Genomic DNA, 15,918 nt, shown 5'->3' with positions numbered 1-15,918 from the left:
TAACCTGTTAGTTATAAAGCACCTGCACGATCTGTTCGTGAAATGTCCTAAATATTCACCTATTTTGGTATATATTTCACAGCTGGATGACTTTAGGCGCGATAAAACCCCGCTCGCATCTCTTACTTTGTTTTATTAGTATTATGTATTTCTGAACATATACTGTATAACATTTTAACTAATTTTCTTGATTTTCTTCAAAAATTAAAAAAAGTTCGTCTGTTTATTTATCATTCTACAGTAGACATTTATGGCATATACAGTAAAAATGATATTTTAGGATCCGCACTTTACATACACTGATTACATTTTTTAGCTATGATCGTGAAAACACGAATTTTATAAATTTTGTATTTTTTTCACCTGTGCACTTAATTGTGGGACCACGTGCTAGCATGAATGAAAAAGTTTTATTGAGTGATGCAATTGCTTACGGAATAATACGTGTTGTGCAGTTAGCCAATCAAAATAAAGTATTATAATGAAACATACATCTAAAGTAATTATTTACCTATATCATTTTATTTGAATACATGTATATATAGTCACATTATCTTAATTTGATAGAATAGAAGATACCTATAGAAGAGGGAACAATGACATAATATACGTTCGGTGGTAATACAAGTTTAGAACTGAAAGACAGTTATTACAAATATGCCTTCCCAAAAATTTAGCCGAATTGACATTAATGAACTTTATGCGTAATCCATTTATGAAATATCAAAGTTCCACTCATACATCGATGTTCGATCATACATTTAAGATACATGATCGACGGCTGGGGTTGACTAATATGCTGTAAGTAAAAATGTTGGAAACTGTTACTTAAACTGATGTTCTCAAACTATTGTTAAATATGTTGTTGTTACCAATCATGTAAATCAATTGTATCTGATTTTATGACCTTTATGGGCCCTGTAATTTGGGAAATAAAAAATTTCTATTATATTCTATTCTATTCTAGTATGCAATGTAACGGCATGTTTTCTTTTGGATTCAAGTACGTTTTTCGCTCTTTAGAATTAAAAGCCATTTTCCGTATTTTGTCGATGAATGTTTATAAGTAAATTTAGAAAACTACTTTCTTGGAAGATCGCTAAGTTTTATTAAGGCTGATGGTTTATTGATAATGTGTCAGGAAGTCTATTTTTTTCCATTTCGATTAATAAAAAAAAACACTTTCTAAATTTTTAATACTAGTACCCTATGCAATTTTTTCTGGATTTACCGGGAAGAAAGGCGCAAGCAATGTCAAAAAATATGAAATTCAAGGATGTAAAATTACTACTGAAGACGTGATTGATACGCGTATAATGAACAGAACAAGGACAGCAGTAAATAAAATAGCCAAACCCACTAATGTTGACCAGAGGAAATTGGATCATTGGATCCTAACTAAATATTTTTTCTCTGAAATTGTCAACGTAGAGTTTATTGTTTTGTAGGTAAGAACTTTCTATAAATAACTGCCTTTCGGTTTCAAACAGTATTTTCCACAGTATATATTTGTCACAATCCAGGTGGGATAAAATAATTCATCGAAACAATGTTCACCTACGACAAGGAAATTACCTGTACATTTTGGCTTTCACGGATTGGCTTATATATTAGTCAAAATTATTTTTAGTTGTTTTTTACGACAAGGATTTTCCTTTTGACGTCATTCTTATTTACAAGGAGAATTTCGACTTATACTAGTTTTGTTATTACCGAGGAATGATGTACTCGTTATTAGTCAAATTTTCATTTTTACTGATTTTGTCACTTGTAAGTATTGAACAGACATTATAAACTAGATAAAACGGACATTAATACATGATAAACAGAATTAAATAATGGTACTCGTATTTTTGAAAGGGTATTTCGAAAACTGCATTTTAATCTGTAACATATGCTTAGCTTTTAGAAGTTCTGATCTACGTCCCCTCTATTTTCTCCTGCTCTTTAAACTGTATTATCTGACTAATATATACTGTGTGGATGTGTGTGTCGTTTTGTAAAAAATACTATACATACTTTTTAATTTTCAGTTTATATTGTCAACCAGCGCTAGAGATGGGCTCAACTTTTGGGATGCGATGAAACAGCTAGATGAGATGAATCGGAAAATTTTACAACAAAGATCTCATAACCAAACAGATGATACAGTAGCAGAGGTTTCATCTAAAACGGAGCCACCAGAACCAACACTGCCATATTCAAAGCATGTGGACTTTGACAATAAAGTAACAACTGAGTCACCTACAGTTCATGACAGTACACAAGCGGAACATTTTAGCACGCGACCAACGACAGAACACGGATCAACAGCCACCAGACAAAGCGAAGAAATAAAAACTTCTACGAGGAACGAATCTTCTAGTCTGCCACACATACCGTTAAGTACGTACTCCAAAATAAAACCAGATATGCTAAGTACACAGGCCAACTCTTTGCGTAATACTAACGCGAAAAAAATAACTGTTACTAGCATGGATGAAAAAGTTGCTCGTGATATATTTCTGTATTCTGGTGTTGCATGTGGTGCGGTTTTAGCATGTATTTGTATTTTAATAATGGTGATACTTCGTCGCAAAAGAATGGAAAGTCACAAAGAAAAACATTTAGAAAAAAGATTTTCTGCAACTGACCAAAGAACATATAAGGACACTAAGATTTTTGTGATGAGCAAAACAGGAAAGGGAGACAATATTGTAAATTCTTTCGACGCAATACCAACTAATACTAATTTGTGGAAAGAATTACAGAGCAGCACACCTAACGTATTTTGATATGGAGAAGGTTAAGTTGTGCTGTCATCCAAAGCAGAAAAACAAAGAATATGTCAAATAATCGTCTTTTTTAATGATTAGCCTACTATGCTGTCGTTGATGTGGAGCAAACAAATATTCCAAGTGATCATCCTCTATAGATCACTTTACGATATTGGTTTCATTCATTATTGAAGACCGTGTTGGGCCTTATTATATAGTTGTTTACATCAACATGTGATTTTACATTTATTTCATGATTTTAACAGTTTCGAGTCATGATTTAAACTTTTTGTGGTCGGTAGAATGAACTAATTTTACAGGCTGGTCTTAGTTTAATTAATACTCAAAGTAATAAGTGTGATGTTAGAAAATTGTGCAGGAACCTTAGTATAAATCCTTACTTATTTTTAATTTTGTTTTTTTAATCCATGCTCGTTATTGTATTCAATGTGTACTGAAACGTTTTTATTGACTGTTTTATATGATTTTTTATTACAATTGTTATCGATATAAAAGCTTATATATATTTAAAACTGTTAAAAATGTTTATTTTTAGAATAAAATGTTTTACCTGTTATAATGTTTTTCTTGGTACGTGTATTTACCGGAACTTCTTGAAGAAAAGAGCTTCTATGATACATAGATCCTGAATGTGTGGGTAGTACATTGCATGCATTCCTTCGTTGCTATTCTACTTTAAACCCTGTTATGATAGTTGTTCATAATTTATACTCCACAGTTGTTTTTGTTCAGTTGTTGTTAAAAATTACAAATTATCATCAGCGAACACGCTTTTAACAGATTGGTGGATTGTCCGTCACTTCGGCCGAATAATTTCAAGCAGGTTTTTATTAGGCCCTATACATTACAGATGCTCTGAATACAATTATTTCTAATGATATATGACATTTAATGGGACTAACACCCTCTGATTCCTGTGATTGGAAAACATATACTTCTTTTAGCATAAAGTAGTCCAAAGCATTTTTCGACAAGCTCCACTCAGCAGTACATCAGATTCAGTTCTGTTGAATCGAGTACCCATTTCAAAAATCCTCGATCCGCCTTAACCAGTGTAAGCAAAGAATGCAGGCTCCCTAATTCTAGATTTATTCACAAATTGATAGATTCAGTGTTTGAAATAGTGCGTCTTGTTATTTCTGTCTGTGGTGTTAGTTGCTGTTGTATTGACGTATACATTTCATCTATCTTTATTCATATTTGCTTTACAGCCGATTTCAATGAATATGTAGCTAAAGGTAATATATTTTGTTAGCTTGCTTGCTAGCTGAACCGTGAAGTCATTGTTAGGTTAAGTAAACTTCCCTCCTTTAAGAGTAAACTAGTCCGTCAGATAACCCATCTATCTGTCTGTAGAACAGGGTTACTAGAAAGGAGGGTAGTGTACCTTACCTAACAATGATGTGTAAATTAAGCAAGCAAGCTAACCAAAGATATCACCTTTAGCTACATACTCATTAAAATCAGCTGTAACAGTTGCTGTTTGTTTTTGTTTTTTTATTTTGTTGAAAGTATATCGTACTTTAAAAAAAGTGTGTTGTGTGGAGAGCAAAAAGGTTAAAATAGTTTACATTACATATATGGGGTGTCATAATTTCATGGCAGCAACAATAACAAAAACATATATCAAAACAAGTGAAAGGAATACAAGGTGAACAGAAGCGGGTCGACGTACATATGTTCTATCATGTTTGCATGCTTTAGACACAGTTTTGTTAAAGATAACATAAAAACAAGTTCAAGGATACATGACATACATTATTTAGCTACCTTGAATTATTTTCTTAATATTAGCATGACCGGGAACATATCAGATCATATCCAGCAGCCGATCACACATCACTCTGATCTAAATTACGTGTTATTAACATATATTGAAAGTCCACCCTATAGTCAACATCTTTGAATACTAAGAAACGGTTGTAACGTCGAATAGCGTTGCATTCACGAGGAATAGGTTACTTTATTACACTTCAGTTACATGCATGTAAAGTTCAAGTTAACGTTCGAGCGGTTACAGAAACGATAAGTGACTACATAAATCTTAGGTAAATTTTAATCAACAACAAAAATTTAATTAAAAAAATATTTCTACAAGCAAATGGACATAACTGTGACCTCGTAGTGTATTTAGGAACCTAGAAGTTCAGTCATGAAACATCCATGTGACTTGTAGCAAAAACTGTCACTTTCAAAAAATATTACAGAGCATACCTAGCCAGCATCAAGTACACTCAAATATATTTTCAGCATACAGAACCTGGAAAATCATACCATCTACATTATCATTTGTTAGGATATACCCCCGTGAATTATGGAACGACAAGTAAAAAAATAAGGATTTATATACCTTCTTTACAAAATCTTTTTGTAGAACCGAAAAAGGACAATATGAACCAGCAAGAATAGTAACAGGTCTTTTAATTTTGTTCATATTCAATTGGAGACTTTGCATTCATGAAGACAAATAGTGTGTCATTTTTTCTTCTTCCTCGTGTACTTAAAAGAAACTGATTTTTCAATGAATCATCATATCCGGCATGGCATGCGACGTACACATTGCTACATGATAACCAACGGTATCTAGCGCAAAAATGCGACCAGAGCGGAATCATGAAAACCATTAAGGATTTCAAAGTGAATATCTATTATTAATCTATACTGTAATTTAAGATTATTCAAGTGATATTAAAAAAATATATATAAAGACTTTGTCAATATTGTTCTCGATAATACAAATTGACAGCTCTTCTTCCTTCAATACAATGCAGTCCTTAAATTGACAGTGTGGAAAGCTTAAGATCATTTCATTTTAATGATATTATGTAAAATGATTCCAAAAGTTATATAACATCTATATACAAAGAAACTCCCCCCACACAAATACCTGAACATAACTTGGCGTATGAAGAGAGACAACATTTTGAAAATCAAATTTCTGTTTCTGTTTCTGTCGGATAATAGCCTCCCGTTAAACAAACTGAAGATTCTGCTATATATGTTTCTGACGAGTTCCGTTTGCAGGAGAAGACATCCAAGTAAATAATTGCTGAAGCAAAACCATGGAACTAACTATATACAGTGCATTTTAATTACACTTAAAAAACTGGCTAAAACAGTAGGACCCTCCAAGGCTCTAGAGGTTTGACACTAGGGCCTTGAAGGCACCTAGTATCTCTTCCTACGGGATGTCTGGTGGTAAGGCGTTCCAGTCCCTTATAGTCTGTGGTAAGTATGATGTCTTGTGTGCATCAATACGTGAGTGCGGTACTTGATATGCCTTAGGGTAAATATTTCTCCCTTTTTTACTGGTGTTGCGAGTCGTCTTTCTTTCTCTATTGCTGCCATGTTATTCTCTATTTTATAGGACATCTCTAGCCTGGTTTCCTTTCTTCGTTGTTGCAGTGATTTCCATTTTAGGTGGTGTATTATTTATGTGACACTTGCAGTTGGTTTGTACTTATTTGTCACGTATCTCGCAGCTCTTCTTTCAGTGTATCTGTTCTATTTTGTAGTTCGATTCTTTTGTTGCTGGGTCCCCAAACAGCATATTCTAATTGTGGTCTTACTTGTCCATTATAAGCTTGGATCTTTACTTTTGTTAATGATATTCTGGTGTTTCTCCTCAAGAATCCGATTGTGTTCTTTGCTGTGTAAGTTATCTGTTGTATGTGTTGATATAATACTTCCATGGTGAGACCTAAATATTTGGCTGCCTGCACATCTTCCAAATAATTGTGAACATGGAGATTGTATGATGTTTGTTGTTTTCTTGTTTGTTACCCTCAATATGTTGCAGTTGTCGGGTGGAATTTCATGCACCATAACTGTTCCCATTCAGCTAATTTATCAAGGTCTTCTTGTAATATTTTTCCACTGTCTTTTGATGTTATTGTCAGATAGGCGATGGTATCATCTGCAAACAGGCGAACTGTAGCATTTAAATCTTCTTGCAGATCGTTGATGTAATAAATCAAATCAAATCAAATCAAATCAAATAATTTTATTGGTGTAAATTCCTATAAAGAAATGATTCCAGCCGAAATTTAAAAAATACAATTAAGAAATGACTGTAACATGTTTTTGTCTATTCGAAATAACATAAAAAAATTGATGTACACTCGCGGAATAACGCGCATAGCGCCCGGGTTATTTAACCATGTGCACCACATTTATGTTATTTCGAATAGACAGAAAAAATATTACAGTCATTTCTTATAATTTAATTCTAAATTCCATTTCAAACCGTAGAAAACCATGAAAAAACGTTGATGACGTCACGGTCAGATGACTAAATTATGTCAATGGGCTCATAACAAAATAACGTCAGCCAATCAGAAAACGCGTTACATCCCAAATTAAATTATATACAAATACTAAAATAAAGAAACAAACAAACAAATAACAAAAATACAAACATATTTTCTCAATGATTAGAGATACATATTTTATATAAAAAGAGGCTTGGTCAAAGGACTGAGCCCTGTGATACTCAGTCAATAGGGACTGAATTAAATTATTTAGAGTCGAATTGTATTTTTTTAGCCTAGCTGGCTCTACTCTCACTGAATATTTATCATTATGTGAATCATATCTTTCCTCTTAATTGTAAATGGAAATCACAATAAAAAAGGAGACCATTGCGTTCTTCTCCCTATTTTGAAAATAGATAGGTAGTTAGATATACCATTAGACAACAGTTACCTCCCCTAATAAAATTCATCAACAGGACTGAAATGGACACAATTTTTCATGAACAGGTAAACGTTTTCTTTACAGCGACAACTTTATAGATTTTCTAGCTGTTTCATAAAACAGACATGCTTGCATGAGGATTCGGTAGTCTGAGTCACAGTCACAGGCACTTGTTTCTATCCATAGGAAGGTTTATCCCTATCCGCATCATTGACAAAATCACTATCAGTATCAGCAAGGATTTGTAGTAGCTTACTGTACAAATCATTGGTATCAGACTCACATTTAAACCTGTTTCCATTTGATGCCGTATGACGAGGACAATTTTACTGTAGCTTTTATGATTAGTAGTGGCCTTCAAAGGGGGGATAGGAGGGGTCTAGCTGCGGAACCGTAACTCTTATGGTCCTTTTTTTATTTTTTTTATTTTGCGGACCATATGCATATGGTCCGCAAATAGTCAAAAAATAACAAAAGGACCTAAAGAGCTACGATACCGCAGCTAGGAGGGGTCCTGATCCCGAAATCCCTGGCTTAGAAACATGCAATCGCGAGGTCCCTAAATTTTGAGAAAAAAAAATCCCAGATCCCAAAAGGGTCAATCTCGAAATCCCGAGCTTAAAAACATCCAATCCCAGAGTCCTGTTAAATGTCCTATCACCCCTTATGATTGCCAATGAGACAACTTTCCACACAAGACCAAAATGACACAGAAATCAACAACTATAGGTACCCTAAGGCCTTTAACAATGAGCAAATCCCATACCGCATAGTTATCTATAAAAGGCCCGAAATGAAAACAATTCAAACGAGAAAACTAAAGGCCTTATTAATACAAAAAAAATGAATGAAAAACATATACATGTATGTAACACAGAAGCAAACGACAACCACTAAATTACAAACAGGCTCCTGATATTAGGTTAGTGTAAATTTATTTCGTTGACACTTGCCTTTCAAGAAAATCTATAAGTGTGTTAAAATTTATTGTCTTAAACTGTTAAATGAAATTTTCATCATCAAAGGGGGGAAGGGTGGGGGGACTCTTTTGTGAGTTTTTTCTGAAATTAATACAATGTATTACAATCAGAAACTTAAATTGCAATTGAATTTTATGTTATGATCAATCATAGGTTACCTATGCTTTAATTTTAGCAAGAGGGTTCCTTGTGTGCACAACACTGTCTAAATGCCTTATTACAAGGCCAGTACTTCAGTCCAGTAGATTTAGCAGACATTGCTCAGCAGTTAGATGAATCAGAAAGAGAACAAATGGCCGTAGGTGGCATAGAAACAGAAGAATATAAAAGATTTATGGAGGTAACATATATGTATTTACCACACTAAATTTGTTCTTTGTGTTTCTGGGCACCAAGTTCATTTGACTGATGCTTACAATATTTTTTGTTTAATATACATGTACATGTACTTCACCATGTTCATTCTCATTGACTTTACTAGAAGTGCTGAAATGTTCATAAAGAGTCATATAGCTTTATAAAAATGGGGAATTATGGAGATTTTGTGATTACTTGCAAAATTTGATTAGGCAAAGGATATAGATGTGTTTGCAGAATGAGACAGAGTGTGATAATAGTGTAAAGAGACTGTCATGTCTATGGTACACTACAGTCACTCCCTGTTTACCAACATTGAACAATGTGTGCAATTTGAATTCAATAAACAAGGAGTTATATAAATCTTCATATTTTTGGAAAATTGATAAGAAATGTTATAATAATACTATGATGATTATTTATACAAAATATATTACATATACCGGTACTCAAGATTAAGTTTTAAATTTAATTTTCAGCAACCATCCAATAATTTTGATGACAGTGGATTTTTTTCAATACAAGTAATAGAAAAAGGACTGTCAGTATGGGGTTTACATTTGTTACCCTATAATTCACAAGATCCTATTGCAGCCACAGCTAGGACTAACCCTGTGTGAGTAATTAATATATGATGTTAAGAGTCTGAATGATCTGAGGTTGTCAGATAGCTTTTAGAAAAGAATAATATAATAAAGTATGCATTGCATATATTAACATATTAATCTGAGGAACATTTATGAAATATGCATACATTTTGTATATTATCCAAATTGGAAAGGAAGATTCTTGTTGATTTCAATGGCAAAGTTCAAGCTTTCTTCAAAGAACCATCCAAGATAACATGATAACATATATTTAGGCTTGCCATGAATGGAAAGAAATTTAAATAATATTTGGTGAATCAATTTATAACATTAAATTACAACATGCACATACAAAGATACGGTAAAATTAGATGGCTAAAAAAAGAAAAAGATCAACAAGACAAGACAAACAACAGTACAAAAAACTCAACATAGAAATCTAAAGACTGAGCAACACTATATAACATAAAAAAATGTGATAAACACTTGAAATGTTACAAAATACCTTCACCTAAATTATAAATAAAAACAGACTTAAATACTAATGAAAGTAAGCTTTCATCTCCAGACAAATTAATACTAATAATGTAATTTTATTTTTTTGCAGAGAATTGAATGCTTACATATGCAATTTTCGAGAACACTGGTTAGCAATAAGAAAACTTGGTTATCAATGGTTTAATTTAAACTCACTACTTACAGGCCCAGAACTTATATCAGATACTTATTTATCATTATTCTTAACACAATTACAACAAGAAGGTACGTTGATATCTAAGGTCAAGATACAAATTTACAAATATATCAAAGAATAATTTACAATTTTTTGGTACCAAAATTGAAGTGAAATTTTAACTGAACAAAAAAGATATTTCTTATTGTAATTTTTTCATTCATCACTTAATTGACCATATCATTAAGTCTATTTAACATGATCATATGCACTGAGTTTCAAGTTATGATGATGCAACTTCTTGGTGAAAAACTTAATCATAGAGTGATTTTGTAACAACTTGTTTCCATGATCAGTGAGCTGTTATTTGAAAATTGTATGCTAAATTATGATTTCGACCCCAATTTTATAGTTCACAGACCATGGACATATAAAAGTATGAGAAAGCTTATGTATGTCTTTACTGTAATATGAATAAAATTTTGTTGAATAAACAATTTTTTTCAACCTTTATTTTCAGGTTATTCAATATTCATTATAACTGGAAATTTACCTGAATGTGAAGCTGATTCCTTATTAAAAGTTATTCCAGCGAACCAACCAATTAAACCAAAACTTATTAATGAGAAAAACATAAAAAAGAAAGTCACAGATTCTGATGTTAAACAAGCCCTTGAGGCTAGCAAGAATGATATTGATGCAGATGATAAAATTTTGCAAGAAACTCTGAAAAAAAGCATGGAAGGTAAAATAAAGTTCTATTCTATTGTAGATATGTTCTGTATTTGTATACCATATATTTTTTTATGTTAAACTTGATAAGCTCTTTATTATGACAACTCATTTTTACAAATAATTATATCGTAAATGCAGTGGTGTTTTTTTAATTTTTTTATTTCAAGTTAGACAAGCCAATTTCGGTGATGTTTATTTCAAGAAGCAAATCTCCAATCAAGCAAAGCATGTAAAAAGAGAACATGAAATATCATTCAGAAAAAAATACATCTAGATATAAATTAAAGAAGTTGTTTAATTGCTTTGATTTGTTGTTGAGTGGAGAGCCAACATGTGTGACAGAAGAATGAAATTAATTTCCAAATCCATAGAAAGTGTTCCATCACTTCCTTCATCTAAGTGAAAAACCAAATGTGTTTACAATTTATGTTTGTTTTAGAAAAAAATGTGTGTATGAAAATAATGTATTTTCACATTTCAGGATATTTTTATGATGAAACATTGCCAAATAGTAGTTCAAATAGTACTAATGTTAAAGAAATAGAAGATAAAGCAATTGTAACTCCATCTCACGAAGAAATAAGATCAAAGAGACTTGCTTTTTTATCAAAGCTTGAAGGCTCTTCTTCAGATAAATCTGATGTTAATCAGACAGATAGTGAAAAATGTAATGGATGTGATGTACTTCAAAAGGAACAAAAAGTTAATGGTTCAGAAACTAATGGTAAGCTGGGATTATATAGACAATAACTGTTTAGTGTCTTTAAATATCAGCTGTATTTGTACGAAGCTAGGAAACAAGGTGTATGCAAGCTTTTAGCGAGCTACTACACCAGTTTCAAGCCGAGTACAAATACAGCTGATATTAAAAGACACTAAACAGTTATTGTCTTTATCCTGCAATTAATTCTGTATATTGTTTGTGTTTTGAAAGACACAAATACTAACATATTTAGCATTTATTTTCGATTTGTAATCCCTTGAGGCCCGCACAGTAATATCAAAATCACACATTACGCTGAAGACAGGTTCGCAAAAAAGAATCTCCAATGGTCAACAATAATACATTGCTTATGGTGAATAATTATCTAATTTAACATAACAACTTATTTCAACAGTAAAAGCAAATAACAAAACATTGTCAAATTTGAAACAGAAGTGTACGAGTTGTCCTACGCTTCAGACATGACATTCACTAAACATGCATGCTGAAATTGACATAGTTGATTTTGTAACACAATCATACACACTCAAGTTTTGAAATAGACAATTGGAATGCAACTGGAATACACATTCTGGTGACACAGGTTCAAACAATACTCAATCCGGCAGTGGGCGGAGCTTTAACGTGATATCTGTATAGTATACAGATACAGCATAGCGATATCAGTAGTGCTGTATCTGTGTAGTAGGACACCTAATTGCAGGATAAATAAAGCTAATGTACCCTTATTAAAAAAATGCAAAATGTGTAAAATGTGTATCGTTTTGATTTGTATCCTACAAACTTGAGTATATGTTGCAAATTTGGGAGTGAAATTTGTGATCCAGGTATACTTAGTAAAAGAGTATTGTGTTTTGATGGTGTTGTTTTCTCTCAAAGATAGTTTGAACAAATGCTTTTAAAACTGTGTAAAGCAAAATAACTATGTTATATTAAATCACATTTTTGCAATACAAGATACAAGATACAAGCTTGACATATATCTAACATCTCTATTAGTTTAAACTCAATTATGATTTAAAGAAATGTTAATGTAAGCTGCAGCCATTTCATACAATACAATGGAATCATTATAACTGGAAAAACAGTAGTTATAAGATTTGTATTGTTTCATTTTGTGCATAAGGTAGTACCCAACATTGCACTAAAATTAATTTGGCTCGCTTAATTTTCATTAAATTTTTTCAAAGTACTTTCTTTGACCCTTTAATAAAAATATAAAAGATTCAAAAATTTTGAACCAACTGTTTTGTCAGAAAAATTACACTGGTTATATAGCAGTTTGACAAACACCAAATTTGATCATTGAGAAGCTTAATATTCCTTTTACAAAAATGTACAACACAACGTAATTAAAACGTTTAGCTGACTTTACAGAGTTATCTCCCTGTAGTGTTAGGTACCACCATAAGGGATCATTGTTTATCATCTCTCAGCATAACCCGAATAATTCAGTCATTATATTCCGCTGATCTACGAAGGCTACATTAACACCTGAACGTCTTTCTCCATCAAGACCGTCAACCGGAAAATTAAAACCGCTATGCACTGTGGGAATTTTGATTAAATTGGCAGCTAAGGAAGGAGGAGTTCCAGATGTTAATTTATGTTAAATGATGTTAACTGATGTTAATTGATGTTAGTTAATTATTATCGGATTTGTGTTAATTGAACACACGTGTTTGGTAAGACAATTACAAAACAGTTGCGCAGACTCATTATCCTAATCGCCGCCGATTGGCTCTCTCTCACAGAGAGCAGGCGACGCGGCCAATGATCATAAGGAGTTCAAGCCCTCGTGTGGAAGACAATCGGACACGGGAAGGGCTTGAATTATTCGAGTTACTCTCAGCAGGGGCGGATCCAGCCATTTTAAAAAGGAGGGGTTCCTAACCCAGGACAAAGGGGGTTTAAACTATATGTCCCCATTCAAATGCATTGATTGGCCAAAAAAAGGGGGGGGGGGGTTCAACCCCCAAACCCTCCCCTGGATCTGTCAATGCTCAGATACTCATATATTACTTAAATCATTTGAAAAAAATTATGATTTGTAAGTTTATTAAAAAATGTGTTATAAGAAAATTACAAGAGGAAATGACTTTAAATTAAATTAAATATAAAACTATTTTTTCAGATGAGGGTAATGACGAGGATATGTTAAAACAAGCTATTGCAATGTCTATGGAAGGACTTGGATGACACAAACAGATATGTTTAACAGAAAAAGAAATACTGTGCCATCATTCTGTGAAACTACACAGACATTAAAAGCTGCTTTATACATTTAGTATTAAACCTCAAGTCTTTCAAAATCCAAAAGTGCTCCTTGTAGTGATATTTCTTTTTGATATTTGTCATAAAACGAAAATAGTTAAAACATTGAAACAATTATTAGTTAAAACATTGTTTGAAATGTATGTAGCTAGTTGATGGTAAGCAGATTTAGAGGATGAAAGGTTCAATACTCAAAAGCAAATTATATTTTCATTTTGCTTACTTATGTCAATATTTATATAAATCATTGAATTTTGGGTATTGAAATTGTGATTACATGCTGGATGGATGAAGGGATGGATTAACATATTAATTCTCATAGAAACATATATATGTCTTAATTTTTTTATTGAACTGTGAACGTGAAAATTGAACTCTATCTTTTCCAAACCTTAACATTATAATTGTTGGAATAGTCAGATAACTTTTCACTTGTTTTCTCTGATAAAATTTGAGATGCTTAACACTATATTGTCATATCTGCAAACAGACTTTGAATGGGCATTCTGTTATACTCAAATACTTTTCAAATATTTTATTAGAAAAATTGAAAATATTTTGTGCCATATCTGCAAACATGATTTTCAATAGACATTTTGTGATATAAAAATACTTTAAAAAGCTTTAAAAAATAATTGAAATGAGCTAAATAAGTAGCTTTTCCCAATTCATTTTTTTTTACAACAATAAGGTTTTGCATGTTTGGTGCTGCCGCCTGCTGCGCAATATCATCATATCGAATTTAAGAACATAGAAAAGAGTTAATGTCCCTTTAAAGTTGAAATCCAGAAATGTTGATTTTCTTTAATTTTGAAAAAAATGGCCAAATCTGATTGAAACAAGTTTAAGGCGTTTGTAAATGTTGAAATCATTACATTGCGGTAGAAACATTTGTGGATAAGGAATGCTTACTTATTTATTTCGGTACTGTACTAAATGTTGAAAGTTCGAAGGACTTTCCGACCATATTTCATTTACATACATATGCATTGGTGGGCTGATGGAATTCTAAATTGTCAAGTAATTTTAGAACAGTAATGTAAGAAATGATATGCTTTGATTTGTTTTATATTGTTTTAGTATTACAATTCAAACAAAGGTAATAAAACATGAAAAGTACATGCAATTGTTGATGTAGGCACTCTAAATTTTCTTGTAAAAGCATGCTTTTTTTTAAATCACAGAAAATACCCGATACAATTTTATTGCTTATAACAACTTCATCATATTTGATGAAAAATAACAGCATTTTCTGAAATATGGTATAACAAGATTTTTCTCAATATATTATTTGTTACTTGTAAAAATGTTGAATGGATCACTATTGCTTAGACTAAATGTTAAGAAAGTTAAAACTTTAATTTTTTTTTCCACATCTGCTTGGTTGGTCTCAGAGGCGTATTTAGGGGGGGCCAGAGCCCCCCTTTTTTGAGAAAAAATTTGGTTGCTTACATAGGAAATCACTGAAGCGTGACTGGAGCGTGCCCCCTCTTAGGTCAGTCAGTGGGCCCCCACTGATGAAAATTTCTGAATCCGCCACTGGGTCTGTTAGCCTCGTAATAATGTAAGTACATAATAAGTACTTATGCCTCCATGATTTACATAATTAACTGAATCTCATTTCTTAATTCTATAATATTTGTGTTTGCTATAAGATCTTGTCAGTGATATTTAATACATACATACAGATGAAGGGCATTTCTAGTTGAGCGTAAAAACTGGTTCTATGTTGCTAAACATACATGGCATGTGTTTTATAATGGTAAAAGAGTACCTCATGTAATAATTCTCAATGTCTGAAATGTATATATGTTTGCATCTTTTTTTTAATTTAATAAAAATCTTAACTTAAGCTTTGTTATGAATACTGTTCTAAGAAATTATTGAAAAACCAGGATATACGTCACATGTTATAAGGAATACAAAAGAAAGAAAACTTCAATTGTCATTCGATAATAATTTTTATACGACTGCAAAATTTGAAAATTTTTCGTCGTATATTCACTATATTGCTATCACGTTGGCGTCGTCGTCGTCCCAATACTAGTTTTCGAACTCTAACTTATTAAGTAAAAGTGAATAGAAATCTATGAAATTTTAACACAAGGTTAATGAC

At 32.1% G+C, this 15,918-nt stretch overlaps 2 protein-coding genes across 3 annotated transcripts; both read left to right on the top strand.

Annotated features, from left to right (window-relative positions):
- Positions 1-1,052: 1,052 nt before the first annotated feature.
- Positions 1,053-3,307, top strand: LOC134712145 (uncharacterized). Of its 2 annotated transcripts, none has more exons than XM_063573331.1 (2): positions 1,053-1,448; positions 2,034-3,307. In XM_063573331.1, exon 2 carries the CDS (start codon positions 2,082-2,084, stop codon positions 2,772-2,774), a length of 693 nt encoding a protein of 230 aa, XP_063429401.1. In that variant the 5' UTR covers positions 1,053-1,448; positions 2,034-2,081; the 3' UTR covers positions 2,775-3,307. The 2 variants fall into 2 exon arrangements, with proteins under 2 accessions (XP_063429401.1, XP_063429400.1); XM_063573330.1 differs by lacking the exon at positions 1,053-1,448 and adding an exon at positions 1,552-1,770 and having other exon boundaries at positions 2,034-3,305.
- Positions 3,308-7,459: 4,152 nt separating this feature from the next.
- Positions 7,460-15,654, top strand: LOC134712144 (ataxin-3-like). Its single transcript, XM_063573329.1, has 7 exons — positions 7,460-7,537; positions 8,628-8,792; positions 9,289-9,425; positions 10,004-10,158; positions 10,590-10,814; positions 11,286-11,528; positions 13,663-15,654. The coding sequence occupies exons 1-7, from the start codon at positions 7,514-7,516 to the stop codon at positions 13,725-13,727; spliced, it is 1,014 nt and encodes a 337-aa protein (XP_063429399.1). The 5' UTR covers positions 7,460-7,513; the 3' UTR covers positions 13,728-15,654.
- Positions 15,655-15,918: the final 264 nt, after the last annotated feature.

This window comes from Mytilus trossulus, chromosome 3, assembly GCF_036588685.1.
Source record: "Mytilus trossulus isolate FHL-02 chromosome 3, PNRI_Mtr1.1.1.hap1, whole genome shotgun sequence".
In the NCBI taxonomy this organism is placed as follows: domain Eukaryota; kingdom Metazoa; phylum Mollusca; class Bivalvia; order Mytilida; family Mytilidae; genus Mytilus; species Mytilus trossulus.
This window is presented reverse-complemented; position numbering and strand designations above follow the sequence as displayed.